Consider the following 18,288-nt stretch of genomic DNA (forward strand, 5'->3'; position numbering starts at 1 on the left):
CAAGTATAAAAGTCAAACATGATATATAGTCCCATATATTCTTTTTTTTTATCCCATATATTCTTCTAGAAAGGATCATAGTCACAGATAATTTGGGAGGTTAAGTAAATTGCCTAGTCACACAGCTAATAAGGGACAACTAAGACTGTAGCCTAATTTTATTAGATTACTTGAAAATTGTGGTGTTGATATAAATTTAACACTAAACCCCACTATGTACAATTTAAATTAGAACTACAATATGTCTTTGCTTAGAAGAGTTGTATATTCTTTATTGAAACTATTATAATTTTTAAAAATTCTCAGTATAAGAAATTCAATTAGTATAGAAAAGGGTAGAGAAAAGAAGTCTCCGACTCCTCAGAAGTAACCACAGTTAATAACTCCTCTGCATACGCAAAGTTCTTTGTGCTATTTATCTTTGTATTTGTTTCCTTTTTTTTGAGTACTTACAACTACTGCAATTTGATTATTTCAGTTAAATCTTATATTAGTAATTTTGACAATTCTTAAATGAAACAGTTTTGCTTAATCTTAATGAATTTGTTTTTTTTTTTTGTATTTGTGTAGCTATTTTATGCATTCCAAGATGATCGTTATCTCTACATGGTAATGGAATACATGCCTGGTGGAGATCTTGTAAACTTAATGAGCAACTATGATGTGCCTGAAAAATGGGCCCGATTTTATACTGCAGAAGTAGTTCTTGCATTGGATGCAATCCATTCCATGGGTTTTATTCATAGGTAAGGACAAAAATGCTTTAAATTTTCTCATTTGTTAAAGAGAGAAGCTAAATATCAGTACTTAAACTTCATTTGACTAGCATTTCCCATTCTAAATCCACCTATTCTCCCATATGACATGAGTGGTGTTTCAGAATTTAAAACCTTGAAATTTGTGGTTTTAACATTTCAGTTTAGCGTTGATATAAATGTATTCTTTAATATTTCTTATTCCGATTATAAGGCTTTTATATGGTGTCCTGAAAAGTAAAAATTATAAGCTGTTTTTTTAAGGTATATTCTGGGGTATTAAATGCTTTTAATTTTTATATACAAATTAATTTGCTTTTAATTAGTGAACAGATCAAATTTATTTGCTAGAAGAATAATTTAATTTGTTCTGCAAACACCACTTGAATTCTATGTGCAATTGCTGTGCTCAGTGCCAGGGATGCAAAAATGAAAGTGATTTAGACCCTCTTCTGGGGTTATTTATGTATTTATCTATCTTGTGTGTCTCAGTTACTTTTTATGTTTGAATGTTACATTTTTTATGGTTATTCTCTCTCAAATGACTTGATTTTCCTCTTGGAAGAATCAAACTCTACTTAAAAGAATGTCTTCTTCTGAGGCATAATATATGAGAGAGTCTCCCTGATGAAGTCAGCTTATAGATGTGGACAGAGAGCACATATAGATCAAAGGTGACCTTATCTAAATTGAGGATATATGACCTAAAATCACTGCCTCATATAATGTTTATCAGCTTCTGATCTGTTTCAGAGATACTGTACTTTTTTTTTCCCCCCTCAGAGATGTGAAGCCTGATAACATGCTGCTGGATAAGTCTGGACATTTGAAGTTAGCAGATTTTGGTACTTGTATGAAGATGAATAAGGTTAAATAATTAGATTTTAATTTAGTTTTGCTAATTCAAGATAGATGCTTTTTACAAAATTTTTTTAACATCTTTATTGAAGTATAATTGCTTTACAATGGTGTGTTAGTTTCCGCTTCATAACAGAGTGAATTGGCTATACATACACATATATCCCCATATCTCCTCCCTCTTGCATCTCCCTCCCATCCTCCCTATCCCACCACCCCCAGATGGTCACAAAGCACCAAGCTGATCTTCCTGTGCTATGCAGCTGCTTCCCACTAGCTATCTATTTTACATTTGGTAGTGTATATGTGTCAATGCCACTCTCACTTCGTCCCAGCTTACCCTTCCCTCTCCCAGTGTTTTAAGAATTTACTAACCATATCTGGACTTGTACAGAATTGATGTGCCCAGTCTTATTTGTTGAACTAGATGCCATGGTTTCAGTGTTGTGTTAGTAACTTGTAAGTGCTTTATTTTTTCTCCTCTCTATTTGGGGGAAGCGTGGATTGCCAGATATACTAAATCTTTTAAAGCAAATCTGTAATGTCCACTGTTGGTAGCTAGAAATGGGATTAGCTTAAATTTCACTAAATACTAATGCCACTGTTAAAATGAGACTTTCGTAAAAACTGGATTTCAGGAATATGTATATTTTTTAATGTTTTACTTAGCCTTCTATTAAACATGAAAAGATCTTACTACTTATTTGGGGAGTCAATAGTAAAAGGTACCCATGCTCACTATTTATATAATAAATAACTTATATACATAGCTGAAGTAGCAAGTATGCTGCTTTATTTTCAGTTGAAACAGTTTATATTCTTTGAAACTTATCATAGAAGAATAACCAGAAAGTTATATTTATTATTTCCAAAAGAAATTTATGGGTTAGGAGGAGAACACTATGTGAGAACTTTTGTGTAATCATGTATAATTCTGTTGCATTCATACCAGCTAAAGTAAGTAACTGGTATATATACTTTTTGTTTTTATTTTGGAGAGAGGGTTAAAATGCATATTAGGTAGTTATCAGTGGGCTTAACACTATTATGCCCTTTTCCCATGCACATGCTTCCCCATTTTATATTTGTACAGTCAATTCTTACATGTTTTTTCCCCTCAATTTCAAGCATAATTAAAATGAATGACTATTTTAGTAAAAAAACAATTAAATCAGCATTTATATATTGATGTTATCAAGTGATTCATTCTGTCGGTTCCTCAACATATTTGCATTGACTTATATACTTGTTCTCTGCAATTAAGATGAGATCATCATATTGGTACAACTGGAGGAATAATAAATGGTGGCAATGTGTCTTTCTAGTGAGTGTTATTACAAAATAAAAATCACTGCTATAACCATATACACATACACACATACATTATGAATATATTATGTATATAATATGTATATATGATTAAGCTGTTTGTTACTTTTTATCAAGTCTGCATTAGGTTTTGATGTGATCTTTCATAACACAAAGACTTAAGAGTTCTACATGTTATATTAAGAAAAACTCATGCTGAATAATTGAGACTTTACATTCATATCCTAATTGAAAATTTGACCTCTTTTTAGGAAGGTATGGTACGATGTGATACAGCAGTTGGGACACCTGATTATATTTCCCCCGAAGTATTAAAATCTCAAGGTGGTGATGGTTATTATGGACGAGAATGTGACTGGTGGTCAGTTGGGGTATTTTTATATGAAATGCTTGTAGGTGAGTAAAGGAGGATTTTATGTACCTCTAACATAGTTGTTCATCTCCAAACTTAGACATGGCTTCTTCTAATAAAATATTACATTAAGCAGTGTTGATTTTGTTTGTAGGAAACAAACTGATCCAAACCTACTGTGTCAGTTTTGACAAGCTATTCAGAGACTTAGAGAAACTTGATGTGTTACTTCTTTTTATGTATTTGGTGTATATTTTTAGTTTATGCATAGTTAATTATCTTTAAACAGTAACATTGACTCTTTTCCTTTGAAACTAATTTCTTTCAATGTATCTTAATTTGCTTTTGTTTTCCCTGTCAATTTATCAGGTGATACACCATTTTATGCAGATTCTCTGGTTGGAACTTACAGTAAGATTATGAACCATAAAAATTCACTTACCTTCCCTGATGATAATGACATATCAAAAGAAGCAAAAAATCTTATTTGTGCCTTCCTTACTGACAGGTAAATAATTTTAACATGGAACACTTATTCCAAGGAAATTTTCATTTTGCTGCTCAGTTTTTAAGGTCTATATCTGAACTTCTATATTTGAACTATTGGAATAAAACCTACCATTCCCCAAGTCGTTCATGACAGTGAAACCTGATATAATTTTTCTGATTTTTCTGGATGGCTTTTCTGGATCTCAACTCACTTACCTTACCTAAGAAATTGGGATAGTAATAGATTCTTTGCTGATGACTAGACAAGATGATTATTTTTTTCATTGTTAACATTTTTAACTTAGTTAAGTATAAAGATGGTAGTATATTTTATTGAGTCTGATTTTTTTTTTTTCCTTTTGGCCATGCTGTGCGGTTTGTGGGATCTTAGTTCCCCGACCAGGGATTGAACCTGGGCCCTGGCAGTGAAAGCACTGAGTCCTAACCACTGGACTGCCAGGGAATTCCCTGAGTTCTTTTTTTTTAACATGTTAAAATCTCTAAAATTAGAGAGCATCTTAAAATCAATGGCATGTAGTAATTTAACTGGGACATTTTTTTCCTGGTGATAGAAAAATGATGATGCATCTTCCAGCTGATGCCATTTAAGATAACACTGTATTGTATAATCAAAATTTGTGAAGAGACAACATTTAAATGTTCTTGCCCCCGATCAAAAAAAGAAAAGTAAATATTTGAAGTGATTGATGTGTTAATTAGCTTGTTGTGGGACTCCTTTCATAGTGTGTATGTATGAATATCAAATTGTAACATTGTAAACTAAATATCTTAAAATTTTATTTGCCAGTTATACCTCAGTAAAGCTGGGAAAAAGATTTAATTATATATGCTTTTTGAAATGAAGTAGTGCAAAGCTATAAAAAAAGTATGTAGTATTTTCTACCTCCTTCCTTCATTGACATGGTCTTCCAGTTTCAACAAGCATTTTTTATAAATGTAAATGCACATAAGTGTTTTAGAAACAAAAATGGCATATTATGTATATACCCTTGTGGTTTACTTTTAAAATTTAAACAGGAACCAGATGGCTTACTAAGATTACATTTAGGATTTAAGGTTGTATATTGTTAATTTAAATAGTAGAGAGGCTTTAAATTTAAATATGTTTCAATTTTGGATTCACTTTAATTAAAATTAACTTATCCTCCTTCAGTATGTCCCTTACAGCCTGAAACATATAGTTTTTGAAATTTTTACATTTTAATATAAGCACTGTATAAATATATTATAATATAAAAACTATGCTAGAGGTATACAAATGACCAAGATAACACAGCCACTGTTCTCCACTACCTCAGAGTCCTTTGGGGGAAACAGACAGGCAAATGAGGTATTTATTGTACAGAGAGGTAAGTACTCTTAAGTATCGTGTGCCATAGAACCATGGAGAGTTTCCCTAAGCCAGTCTGAGAGAGTCAGTGAAAGCTTCTTTAAAAGTGTCTCATTATATCTAAAGTAATTTATCTTATTGTTTTTATGGTATCACAATTTTTATTTTTTTAATTTTTTTAATATCTTTATTGAAGTATAATTGCTTTACAATGGTGTGTTAGTTTCTGCTTTATAACAAAGTGAATCATCTATACATATATCCCCATATCTCCTCCGTCTTGTGTCTCCTCCCATCCTCCCTATCCCACCCCCCCTCTAGATGGTCACAAAGCACCAAGCTGATCTTCCTGTGCTATGCAGCTGCTTCCCACTAGCTATCTATTTTACATTTGGTAGTATATATATATCCATGCCACTCTCTCACTTTGTCCCAGCTTACCCTTTCCCCGCCCAGTGTCCTCAAGTCCATTCTCTATGTCTGCGTTTTTATTCCTGTCCTGCCCCTAGGTTCTTCAGAACCATTTTTTTTTTTTTTTTAGATTCCGTATATGTGTTAGCATATGATATTTGTTTTTCTCTTTCTGACTTAACTTCACTCTGTATGATAGACTCTAGGTCCATCCACCTCACTACAAATAACTCAATTTTGTTTCTTTTTATGGCTGAGTAATATTCCATTGTATATATGTGCCACATCTTCTTTATCCATTCATCTGTCAGCGGACAATTAGGTTGCTTCCATGTCCTGTCTATTGTAAATAGAGCTGCAATGAACATTGTGGTACATGACTCTTTTTGAATTATGGTTTTCTCAGGGTATATGCCCAGTAGTGGGATTGTTGGGTCATATGGTAGTTCTATTTTTAGTTTTTTAAGGAACCTCTATATTGTTCTCCATAGTGGCTGTATCAGGTTACATTCCCACCAACAGTGCAAGAGGATTCCCTTTTCTTCATACACTCTCCAGCATTTATTGTTTGTAGACTTTTTGATGATGGCCATTCTGACTGGTGTGAGGTGATACCTCATTGTAGTTTCAATTTGCATTTCTCTAGTGATTAGTGATGTTGAGCATCTTTTCATGTGTTTGTTGGCAGTCTGTATACCTTCTTTGGAGAAATGTCTATTTAGGTCTTCTGCCTATTTTTGGATTGAGTTGATTTTTTTTTTTTTTGATATTGAGCTGCATGAGCTGCTTGTATATTTTGGAGATTAATCCTTTGTCAGTGGCTTTGTTTACAAATATTTTCTCCCATTCTGAGGGTTGTCTTTTCGTCTTGTTTATGTTTTCTTTTGCTGTGCAAAAGCTTTTAAATTTCACTAGGTCCCATTTGTTTATTTTTGTTTTTATTTCCATTTCTCTAGGTGGTGGGTCAAAAAGGATCTTGCTGTGATTTATGTCATAGAGTGTTCTGCCTATGTTTTCCTCTAAGAGTTTGATAGTGTTTGACCTTACACTTAGGTCTTCAATCCATTTTGAGTTTATTGTTGTGTATGGTGTTAGGGAGTGTTCTAATTTCATTCTTTTACATGGAGCTGTCCAGTTTTCCCAGCACCACCTATTGAAGAGGCTGTCTTTTCTCCATTGTATATTCTTTCATCCTTTATCAAAAATAAGGTGACCATATGTGCGTGGGGTTATCTCTGGGCTTTCTATCCTGTTCCATTCATCTGTATTTCTGTTTTTGTGCCAGTACCATACTGTCTTGATTACTGTAGCTTTGTAGTTTAGTCTGAAGTCCAGGAGCCTGATTCCTCCAGCTCTGTTTTTCTTTCTCAAGATTGCTTTGGCTGTTCGGGGTCTTTTGTGTTTCCATACAAATTGTGAAATTTTTTGTTCTGGTTCTGTGAAAAATGCCATTGATAGTTTGATAGGGCTTGCACTGAATCTGTAGATTGCTTTGGGTAGTATAGTCATTTTTACAATGTTGATTCTTCTAATCCAAGAACATGGTATATCTCTCCATCTGTTTGTATCATCTTTAATTTCTTTCATCAGTGTCTTATAGTTTTCTGCATACAGTTCTTTTTTCTCCTTAGGTAGGTTTATTCCTAGGTATTTTGTTCTTTTTGTTGCAATGGTAAATGGGAGTGTTTCCTTAATTTCTCTTTCAGAATTTTCATCATTAGTGTATAGGAATGCATTAATGTGCATTAATTAAAGCATTCTGCATTAATTTTGTATCTTGCTACTTTACCAAATTCATTGATTAGTTCTACTAGTTTTCTGGTAGTATCTTTAGGATTCTCTGTGTATAGTATCATGTCATCCGCAAACAGTGACAGTTTTACTTTTTCTTTTCTGATTTAGATTCCTTTTATTTCTTTTCCTTCTCTGATTGCCGTGGCTAGGACTTCCAAAACTATGTTGAATAATAGTGGTGAGAGTGGGCAACCTTGTCTTGTTCCTGATCTAGTGGAAATGGTTTCAGTTTTCACCATGGAGAATGATGTTGGCTGTGGGTTTGTTATATATGGCCTTTATTATGTTGAGGTAAGTTCCCTCTATGCCTACTTTCTGCAGGGTTTTTATCATAAATGGGTATTGAATTTTGTCAAAAGTTTTTTCTGCATCTATTGAGATGATCATATGGTTTTTCTCCTTCAGTTTGTAAATAGGTTTATCACATTGACTGGTTTGCGTATATTGAAGAATCCTTGCATTCCTGGGATAAAACCCACTTGATCATGGTTTATGATCCTTTTAATGTGCTGTTGGATTCTGTTTGCTAGTATTTTGTTGAGGATTTTTGCATCTATGTTCATCAGTGATATTGGCCAGTAGTTTTCTTTTTTTGTGACATCTTTGTCTGGTTTTGGTATCAGGGTGATGGTTTAGGAGTGTTCCTCCCTTTGCTATATTTTGGCAGAGTTTGAGAAGGATAGGTGTTAACTCTTCTCTAAATGTTTGATAGAATTCGCCTGTGAAGCCATTTTGTCCTGGGCTTTTGTTTGTTGGAAGATTTTTAATCACAGTTTCAATTTTCAGTGCTTGTGATCGGTCTGTTTATATTTTCTGTTTCTTCCTGGTTCACCTTCGGAAGGTTGTGCTAAGAAGGTTTTCTAAGAATTTGTCCATTTCTTCCAGGTTGCCCATTTTATTGGCATATAGTTGCTTGTAGTAATTTCTCATGATCCTTTGGATTTCTGCAGTGTCAGTTGTTACTTCTCCTTTTTCATATCTAATTCTATTAATTTGAGTCTTCTCCCTTTTTTTCTTAACGAGTCTGGCGAATGGTTTATCAATTTTGTATATCTTCTCAAAGAACCAGCTTTTAGTTTTATTGATCTTTGCTATCGGTTCCTTCATTTCTTTTTCATTTATTTCTGATCTGATCTTTATGATTTCTTTCCTTCTGCTAACTTTGGGGTTTTCTTGTTCTTCTTTTCTAATTGCTTTAGGTGTAAGGTTAGGTTGTTTATTTGAGATGTTTTTTGTTTCTTGAGGTAGGATTGTATTGCTAGAAACTTCTCTCTTAGAACTGCTTTTGCTGCATCCCATAGGTTTTGGGTCGTTGTGTTTTCATTGTCATTTGTTTTTAGGTATTTTTTGATTTCCTCTTTGATTAAAGCAGTTTATCTTTCAACTCATGAAAAGAATTGGGATTTTTGTTGTTTATAAGTACTCTACAAAAACAAAAGGTGCCAAGTTCCCCTTTGCAACTCAGCTAACAGCACATTTTAAAATACTTTTTTTCTATGCCTATTGAAGAGGCCAAGGATCAGTAGCTTGTCCCATTAAAACTCTCAGTTTTGTTGTAGGGTCAAGAATTAGTTGTCATTGGTTTTTGTTGGTTGGTCAGAAATATTTAGTAGAGAATAAAATGGAAATATTATATTTAAAACATCTTTTGGAGTTTTTGTTAGCTCCTGGTGTGAAGTTATTAGTTCAAAACATGTATTAACTTTACCACTATTAAAAAACCTATGAAGAAAATTAATTATGCTAATGAAGCAAGGTGATGGATATTTGTTGTCAGTAGAAAAGCCATGGGGTATCAATAAATCTGTATTTTGTGTGTATTTTTTCTTTAGAAAATATTCTTTAATACTCTCAGTCTTCAACTTATTTTTTATGTAAGCTCATAATTATGCTGACAATATAATTTCAAGGTGACATAAAATCGTATCTAACATCCTGCACAGATTTAGCATTATGCCCACAAATAAATAAGAACAGGTTATAGTATCAATATAATATCTTAAATGATTAATGACTTTTCTCCTTCTCTTTCTATTCAGAGAGGTGAGATTAGGGCGGAATGGTGTAGAAGAAATCAAACGACATCTCTTCTTCAAAAATGATCAGTGGGCTTGGGAAACACTCCGAGACAGTAAGTTATTTTCTCTTGCACATTACAGTACTATTTGAAAGTAGTTGTGGTAAATAGTCTGTTGGGACTGCCTTCCTAACATATGTATATATCTGATGAAAATCCAGAGTATACGAATACTATATAAATATTGTGCTAACCTAGTTAAAGAGAGAATATTTGATAATATTAGGAAAATTATACTGCTCCTTCTCTGATGTCCCATTCAATGTATCAAGATGAAGTATTACGTACATGTAATGGAGTTGGGCTCAGCAGGCATAATGTGATATTTGATCTTTGTTGAATTGCTGTCTGTTTAGACTTTAGTATCTCTTTGTAGAGGAAGTCAATAATTAAGAGGTAGTATTTCTTGTGAAAAAAAGTTATTCTCTTGTTCTTACTAAAACCTAAAATATAAGGAGGTTCTATCGCAGTTTAATTTGTGTGAGGATATAAGAAATTATGGTATGCTTGATTCCATCAGACTTGCAGCTTGAAATCCAGAAATAAAAAATTGTAGTGTGCAAAAAGTTAATTTTCAGTCAGTTTAGAATATTCCCTATTTTAAAAAGAGTTAAAATTACGATGATTCGCAGAAAACTTTGCTTAACGTAGCTGAATCAAAGTCATAATGGCACCAAAGGTTCCCACCATCTTTGTGTATTTGGGAGGCCAAGAATTCATCTTTCCCTTGCTGAAGTCTCAGGAATTGTTTCCCTTTTCACTTAGCAGAGAAAGGATAGTGTATACCAGCCCCTAACTTCCTGCTGTAGCAACAGCAATGATCATAATAAAATGAACTCAGCTGTTTTAGAAACAGATAACAAATTAGGTATTCCTCTTAAGATCTGCCTATCTAGTTGAGATTGTATGAGATGATTCCTTCAGGGGAGAAAAATCTTTCTAATTTTGAAGAAATAGATCATGTAGCTTTGCCTATATTAGTGAAGTATCCTTGTTAAATATTTTAAAAGAAACTATTATATGACCTTCAGGTACAGTACATACATTCTACTAAGCTATAAAATTGACTAAGAAGGGAAAAGGGGAAATAAGAAATTCTGGAAATTAAGAAATTACACTGCTGCAGAGAATGTCGCTGAATGACCTGCTATCTGGAGAAGCTACAGGAGCAGGCTCACCGTGGGAGAATTTATTAACAGTTAGGTATACACTGGAAAATAAGAAACTTCCTCTTCCTCATAAGTAAATGTGACATGATTATTGTCTTCACATTTCAAGAGAAACTGTTGCAAGACAGAGATGAGTAGAGTGAGATGATGAATGTTTGCATTGAAAAATTATGTTTTTATTCGAGTTATGCTTTTAGTAAAGTTTCAGAAGGCTGAAAACATACAGATATGATTGTAAATTGAGGAAAATTTAAAAGAGGACTGAAGAAAATACCGAGTATCTTTTCTGTCGCTTCTTTTTTCAGAGTAAAGCAATGCATAAACAACTACAGAATAACCATACGATAAATCATTCTAAAAAAGTAGGGAAGACATGTGTATTGAAAATTGATATTAATTAGGAGAGGAGGCAACCTAGTCAGCAAACATTATTGAACACCTACTATATATTGAGCAATACTCTATTTCAGACATTAGGAAAACAAACCAGCAAAAGTTCTTTACCTTGTGGAGCTCATAGTCTAGTGGAACTATGGTATCCAAATCAGTGGCATTTTTGATATTGTTATACCTCCTTGATATAACTGTTTATGTTTATGGAAAAAGTAAGTAAAATGAATTAAGTCATTAATTTAAGTCAAATGAACTTTATATTTAAAGAATTTCTATAAATAGGTAGTTTTATTAGTAGTATTGTTATTTCTGTATCTTTTTAAGATCTATATTGTTATCTATGGTTTTGCTACAGTCTGCTTAGAGTTAACGTACTTAAAATTTCGAGAGCTTTTTCTAATCCTGATAGCTCCTATTTTGTGCTTACTGTAAAAAAAGAAAGAAAAATCAAAGTCTGTAGAACTTATTGTTCTCTTCTTCCCTTTCCCTCTTCCTACCCTTCTTTACTTCCCACCCCTAAAATACCAAGAATACTTTTATTCTGAACTGACCTCTCTGACCTGCCAAGTTTTAAAAAATTATGTAACAGTTATAATTCTTTTTAATTTTTTTTGCCTCTTCAATTTTCTTTGGCAAAATTTCTTACTGTTTTGCAAATAATAGTTCTTTTGGTAGTTTTACCACTTATATGTCTGCAAGTTATAATGGCAGTCTTCACCATCATCTGTTCCTTGGCTGTGTGGGAGCAGGGTACAAAATAGCTTGATTTTTTTGGCAGAATTTCCATGAGCTTCCTGATCTTATTTACTCTTAATTTAGAGACACAAAGTATTAAGATTGTAAAATTACTTTTTCCATGCATTTGGGATAGAATTAAAGAAATGACAGCTGATTAAAGATAAAAGAAATGAAAAGACCTAAATAGCTTGCTAGAGGTCATACTGCTAGCAAATGACAATGTCAGGACTCAGGTTAAGTCTGTTTGACTCTAGCATCTTTGATCTTGTGAAATACCATGTATCATTTAAAGATTTCCACTATTCAGTATTATACAGACTAGAAACGTAGGGAATTGACACTTGTTGGCAGTTAAATTTTAGGAAAAACAAAATGATAACAATTATTACATATAATAACATTATTAATAATACTGTGTTAAATATAATATGTGGTTACTTGTAAAACACTTTGCCATTCATGATCTCACTTCAGCTAAGATATTACCATTACTTAATCCACCTTTAGCTGATGGGTGACACTTAAGATGGTAACAGTGGTAACTGTCAGATCATGTGATGAGTTTTCAGTTTAGTTAAAAACAAACACAATTAATTATATGCACATATATACTAGTTTGGGTTCTGTGGTTCAACTGAGTCTGGTGTCCTCTCTTAGAACTTTACATTCTCATGAGAGAGATCATCAGTGTAGGCTTCATAGATAAAGAATTTAGGAGCTAGCCAGTTTTAGGGGCTTAGGAGTTTAGACTGCCTCAGCATTATATTGGGTTCTTTCTTTTTTTTTTTTTTATTGGGTTCTTTTTTAACAAACTTTAAGAAAGATTATCTCTTTATTTTCAAGGATATATATCATAAAATTTACCATTTTAATCATTTTTAAGTGCACAGTTCAGTAGCATTAAGCACCTTCAGATTGCTATGTAATCACACCACCATCCATCTCCAGAAGTTTTTCATCACCCCAGATTAAATCTCTGTAACACATTGAACCATAAGTCTCCATTCTCCCCTTACCCCAACCCCCCAGTAACCACTATTCTACTTTTTTTCTCTATGAATTTGACTGTTCTGGCTACCTCAAATAAGTAGATTCACACAATCTTTGTCTTTTTGAGATTGACATTTCACTTAGCATGTCTTCAAGGTTCATCCATGTCATAGTATGCATCAGAATTTCATTCCATTTTAAGGCTGAATAATATTCCATGTATGTATATACCACTTTTTTTTTTAATCCATTCATCTATTGACTGGTACTCAGAATGCTTGTCCTTTTAGCTATTGTGAGTAATGCTTCTCTGGTCATTGATATACAGATGTCTGTTGGGAGTCATTGCTTTCCATTCTTTTGAGTTAATTTTTGTATATAGTGTAAGATAAGACTCCAATTTCATTCTTTTGCATGTAGTTATCCAGTTTTCCCAGCACCATTTGTTGAAAAGACTGTCCTTTTTTCCTTAAATGGTCTTGGTACCCTTGTCAAAAAACATTTGACCATATAAATACAAGGGTTTATCTCTGAGCTCTCTATTGTATTCCATTGATCTATATATGTCTGTCTTTATGCTACTGTTTTGATTGTGGTAGCTTTGTAGTAGGCTTTGAAATAAGAAAGTGTGACTTTTCTAACTTTGTTCTTCTTTTTCAAGATTGTTTTGTTTACAGGCATACCTCACTTTATTGTGCTTTTACAGATATTGCAGTTATTTGTAAATTTAAGGTTTATGGCAACCCTGTGTGGTCATATAATGGTCAGCATTTTTTAGCAATAAAATTAAGGTCTTAATTTTAAATTAAGGTTTTAATTTTAATATTTTAAAAAACATAATGCTATTGCACACCTAATAGGCTATAGTATAGTGTTAACATTTTTACACACTGGGAAGCCAAAAAATTTGTGTGACTTGCTTTATTGCTCTAATTTCTTTTTTGCTGTGGTCTGGAACTGAACTCACAATATCTCCGATTTATGCCTGTATTTGGGATCCCTTGAGATTCCATATGAACTTTAGAATGGGTTTTTCCATTCCTACAAAAAAGGACAGTGGAATTTTTGTAACAATTATGTTGAACGTGTTTCCAGTTTGGCTGCCTTTTATTTTATTTTCTTGCCTATTTGCTCTGATTATAACTTCCAGTACATAGTTGAATAGCAGTAGTGAAACTGGGCATTGTTCCTTGTCTTGTTCCTGATCATGGGGGAAGGCTTTCAGTCTTTCCCCATTGTATATGATGTTGGCTATGGGTTTTTCATTAATGCCCTTTATTATGTTGAGGAAGTTCTCTTCTGTGCCTTGTTGACTGATTGTTTTTATCATGAAAGGGTGTTGGATTTTGTAAAACGCCATTTCTGTGTTATTTGAAATGATTATGTGGGGTTTTTTCCTTCGTTCTATTGATGTGATGTATTACACTGATTGACTTTCATGCGGTGAGCCACCCTGGAATATATCCCATTTGATCATAGTTTATAACCCTTTTAATATGCTGCTGCATTCAGTTTGGTAGTATTTTGTTGAAGATTTTTGCATCTGGGGATATTGGTTTGTGTTTTTTTTTTTTTTCTTGTGGTGTCTTGGTTGGCTTTGGTGTCAGAGTAATTCTGGCCTCATGGGATGAATTAGGAAATGTTTTATCCTCTTCTGTTTTTTGGAAGATTGTGAGGATTGGCATTAATTCTTCTTTATATGTTCGGTAGAATTCGATTGTGAAATCATCTTGTTTTGGACTTTTTTCTTTGTTGGGACATTTTTTATTACTGATTAAATCTCTTACTGTAGGTTTATTCAAATTTTCTTTTTCAAATAAGTTTTGATAGTTTGTGTGTTTCTAGGAATTTGTCATTTCATCTAGGTTATCTAATATGTTGGTATACAATTGTTCATAGTTTTTAGTTTTATCCTTTTTATTTGTAGAAGGTTGGTAGTTATGACCCCACTTTCATTTCTGATTTTAGTTATTCCTGTGTCTTCTCTTTTTTTCTTGGTTTAGTAAGATTTGCCAGTTTGATTGATCTTTTTAAAGAACAAATTATTTGTTAATATTCACTATTTATTTTCTATTATATATTTTGCTTACCTGAATTTTAATCTTTATTATTTCTTTCCTTCCTCTTGCTTTGGACTTGGTTTGCTTTTCTTTTTCTAGTTTCTTAGGGTGTCAGTCTGGGTTGTTGAATTGACATCTTTCTTTTTTAATAATATAGGCATTTACAACTAAATTTTTCCCCTAAGTACTGCTTTCACTGAATCCCATGAGTTTTGGTATGTTGTTTTCATTTTCTTTCATCTCAGAGCATTTTCTCTAGTCTCTTTTTTGATTTCTTCTGTGACTCATTGTTTAAGAGAACAGTGTTTAATTTTCCACATACTTGTGAAACTTCTAATTTTCCTTCTATTATTGACTTCTTGTTTCATTCCATTGTGGTTGGAGAAAATACTTTGCAGAATTTCCATCTCTTTAAATGTATTAAGTTGTCTTTTGAACTAGCATATAGTCTGTCCTGGAGAAGTCCCATGTGCACTTGAGAAAAATGTGTATTCTGCTGTTGGTCTTGGATTGTGCTTAGTATATCTGTTACATCTATTTGGTTTATGGTGTTATTCTAGTCCTCTATTTTCTTATTCATCTTCTGTTTAGATTTTTTGTCCACTATTGAAAGTGGATTATTGAGGACTCTATTAGAACTGTTTCTTTTATGTCATATATATATATATATTTGGAGCTGTGTTGTTGTATGCATATATGTTTATCATTGTTGTATCTTCTTGATGAATTGACTGACCCTTTTATCAATATCATCAGTATGCAATGTCTTCACCTCACACTGGTCAGAATGGCTGTTGTCAAAAAAGTCTACAAATAAATGCTGGAGAGGGTATGGAGAAAAAGGAACCCTCCTACACTGTTGATGGGAATGTAAATTGGGGCAGCCACTATGAAGAACAGTATGGAGGTTCCTTAAAAAACTAAAAATAGAGCTACCATATGATCCCAGCAATTCCACTCCTGGGCATATATCCAGGGAAAACTCTAATTCAAAAAGATACATGCACCTCAGTGTTCATTGTAGCACTATTTACAGTAGCCAAGGCATGGAAGCAACCTAAGTGTCCATCAACAGATGAATGGATAAAGAAGATGTGGTGTATATATACAATGGAATATTACTCAGCCATAAAAAAGAATGAAACAATGCCTTTTGCAGCAACATGGATAGACCTAGAGATTATCATACTAAATGAAGTAAGCCAAAGACAAATATATGATATTGCTTATATGTAGAATCTAAAAATTAAAAATGATACAAATGAACATATATACAAAACAGAAATAAATCCACAGACATAGAAAACAAACTTATGGTTACCAAAGGGTAAAGATGGGGGAGGGATAAATTAGGAGTTTGCGATTAACATATATACACTACTGTATATAAAATAGATAACCAACAAGGACCTACTGTATAGCACAGGGAACTATATACTCAATATTTTGTAATAACCTATAATAAAAAAGAATCTGAAAAAGAATATATATATAAATAACTGAATTACTTTGCTGTACACCTGAAACTAATACTACATTGTAAGTCAACTATACTTCAGTAAAATATATGTATACAATGTCTTTATTTTAACCATTTTTGACTTAAAGTCTGTTTTGTCTGGTGTTAGTATAGCTACCTCAGCTCGTTTATCTGTAGAATATCTTTTTCCATCCTTTTCTTTTAACCTGTTTATGTCTGTGGATCTAACATGAGTCTCTGTACAGCACATATAATTGGATCAATTTTTAATCAATTTTTCCAATCTCTACCTTTTAATCAGTGAGCTTAATTGATTTAAATGTAAAGTGAATACAGAAAGACTTCTGTCATTGTCCAATTTGTTTTCTGTGTCTTATTTTTTCTTTTTGTTCCTCAATTCTTATATTATTGCCTTCTTTTGTTTAATAGATTACCTTTTCTGGTTGACTGTTTTGATTCCCCCTTCATTTCTTTTTTTGCATATTATTTAGTCATTTTCTTATAGTGACTACTCTGGCCATTGCACTTAACACCCTAACTTGATACAGTCTAGGTTGAACTGATACAGTTTACTGTCAGTAGCAATAAAAACTACTCCTATGCAAATCCATTCCCTCCCTTTAGTGTTATTGTCACAAATTACATCTTTATATATTGTGTGCTGATTAACATAGATTTATAATTGTTTTGTGCATTTCTCTTTTAAATCATATGTGGGGAGGAGTAGAGTTACAAAACAAAATTACAATAAAGTTAGGTTTTACATTTATCTATGTAGTTATCTTTACCGGTGTTCTTTATTTCTTCATAAGGCTTCAAGATAGTGTCTAGTATCCTTTCATTTCAACCTGGAAGACTCCCTTTAAAAACATTTCTTATAGGACAGGTGTACTAGTAGCAAACTCTCAGCTTTTCTTTACTTGGAGATCTCTTAATTTCTTCTTCATTTTTGAAGAATAATTTTGCCAGTTATAGAATTCTTAGTTGAGAGTTGTTTTCTTTCAGCACTTTATTACTATCATTTTTTTGGCTGCGTTGCACATTGTGCAGGATCCTAGTTCCCCAACCAGGGATTGAACCCATGCCCCCTTCAATGGAAGCATGAAACCTTAACCACTGGACTGCCAGGGAATTCCCTCAGCACTTTAAATGTCATTCCACTACATTCTGGCCTTAAAGGTTTCTGCTTAGAAATTGGCTGTTAATCTTATTGAGGATCCATTGTATGTGATGAGTTGCTTCTCTGTTGTTGCTTTCAATATTCTCTCTGTCTTTGTCTTTTGAAAGTTTATTATAATGTGTCCTGGTGTGAATCTGAGTTCTTACTTGGAGTTCATTGAGCTTCTTGGATGTATAGATATATATATTCCATTAAATTCGGTCATTTTCAGCAATTCTTTCTTTAAATATTCTTTCTGCCCCTTTCTATCCTTTCCTGGGACTCCTGTAATGTATATATTGTCTCCTTTATGGTGTCCCAGAAGCCCCTTAGGTTCCATTCACTTCTTTCTGTTCCTCATACTTGATAATTTCAGTTGTCCTATCTTTGAGTTCGCCGGTTCTTCAGCCTGCTCAAATCTGTTGTTGAACCTCTCTAGCACATTTTTAGTTTCAGCTTTTGTACGTTTCAGTGCCAGAATTTACATTTGGTTCTTTTTTCTGTCTTTTTATTAATATATTCTATTTGTTAAGGTATCATACTCCTGGTTTCCTTTAGTTCTTTGTCCTTGGTTTCCTTTAGCTGTTTGAGCACGTTTAAGACATTTAAAGTCTTTGTTTTGTAAAACCAATGTCTGGGTTTCCCCAGTGAGGTTTTTTGTTGTTTTCTTTATTCCCTGTAAGTGGGCCATACTTTTCCTGTTTTGTTTTTTTTTACATACTTTGTAATTTTTTGTTGTGAACTGGACATATTGAACACCAGTGTTGTAACTCTGGAAATCAGAATTCCCTCCTTGTAGAGTTTGCAAGCAACAGCTTATTGTGGGCTCCAGTCATCCGTTTGTTTAGTGACTTTTTGGAACTATTCTTATGAAGTCTGTATT

The 18,288-nt window shown here is 33.0% G+C and overlaps 1 protein-coding gene across 5 annotated transcripts in view; it reads left to right on the top strand.

Moving 5' to 3' along the window:
• The window catches only part of ROCK1 (Rho associated coiled-coil containing protein kinase 1), a 147,825-nt gene that overhangs the window by 63,689 nt on the left and 65,848 nt on the right, over positions 1-18,288 (top strand). For all 5 annotated transcript variants that reach the window (XR_009566401.1, XM_030842667.2, XM_030842668.2 and 2 more), the window contains 5 exons: positions 571-746; positions 1,539-1,623; positions 3,194-3,338; positions 3,664-3,802; positions 9,379-9,470. Coding sequence is in view for 4 of the 5 variants with exons in the window: in XM_030842667.2 (XP_030698527.1) it covers positions 571-746; positions 1,539-1,623; positions 3,194-3,338; positions 3,664-3,802; positions 9,379-9,470 (637 nt within the window). In the remaining variant the exon portion in view is untranslated. The remainder of the gene's footprint in view (positions 1-570; positions 747-1,538; positions 1,624-3,193; positions 3,339-3,663; positions 3,803-9,378; positions 9,471-18,288) is intronic.

Source organism: Globicephala melas, chromosome 13, assembly GCF_963455315.2.
Source record: "Globicephala melas chromosome 13, mGloMel1.2, whole genome shotgun sequence".
Classification (NCBI taxonomy): Eukaryota; Metazoa; Chordata; class Mammalia; order Artiodactyla; family Delphinidae; genus Globicephala; species Globicephala melas.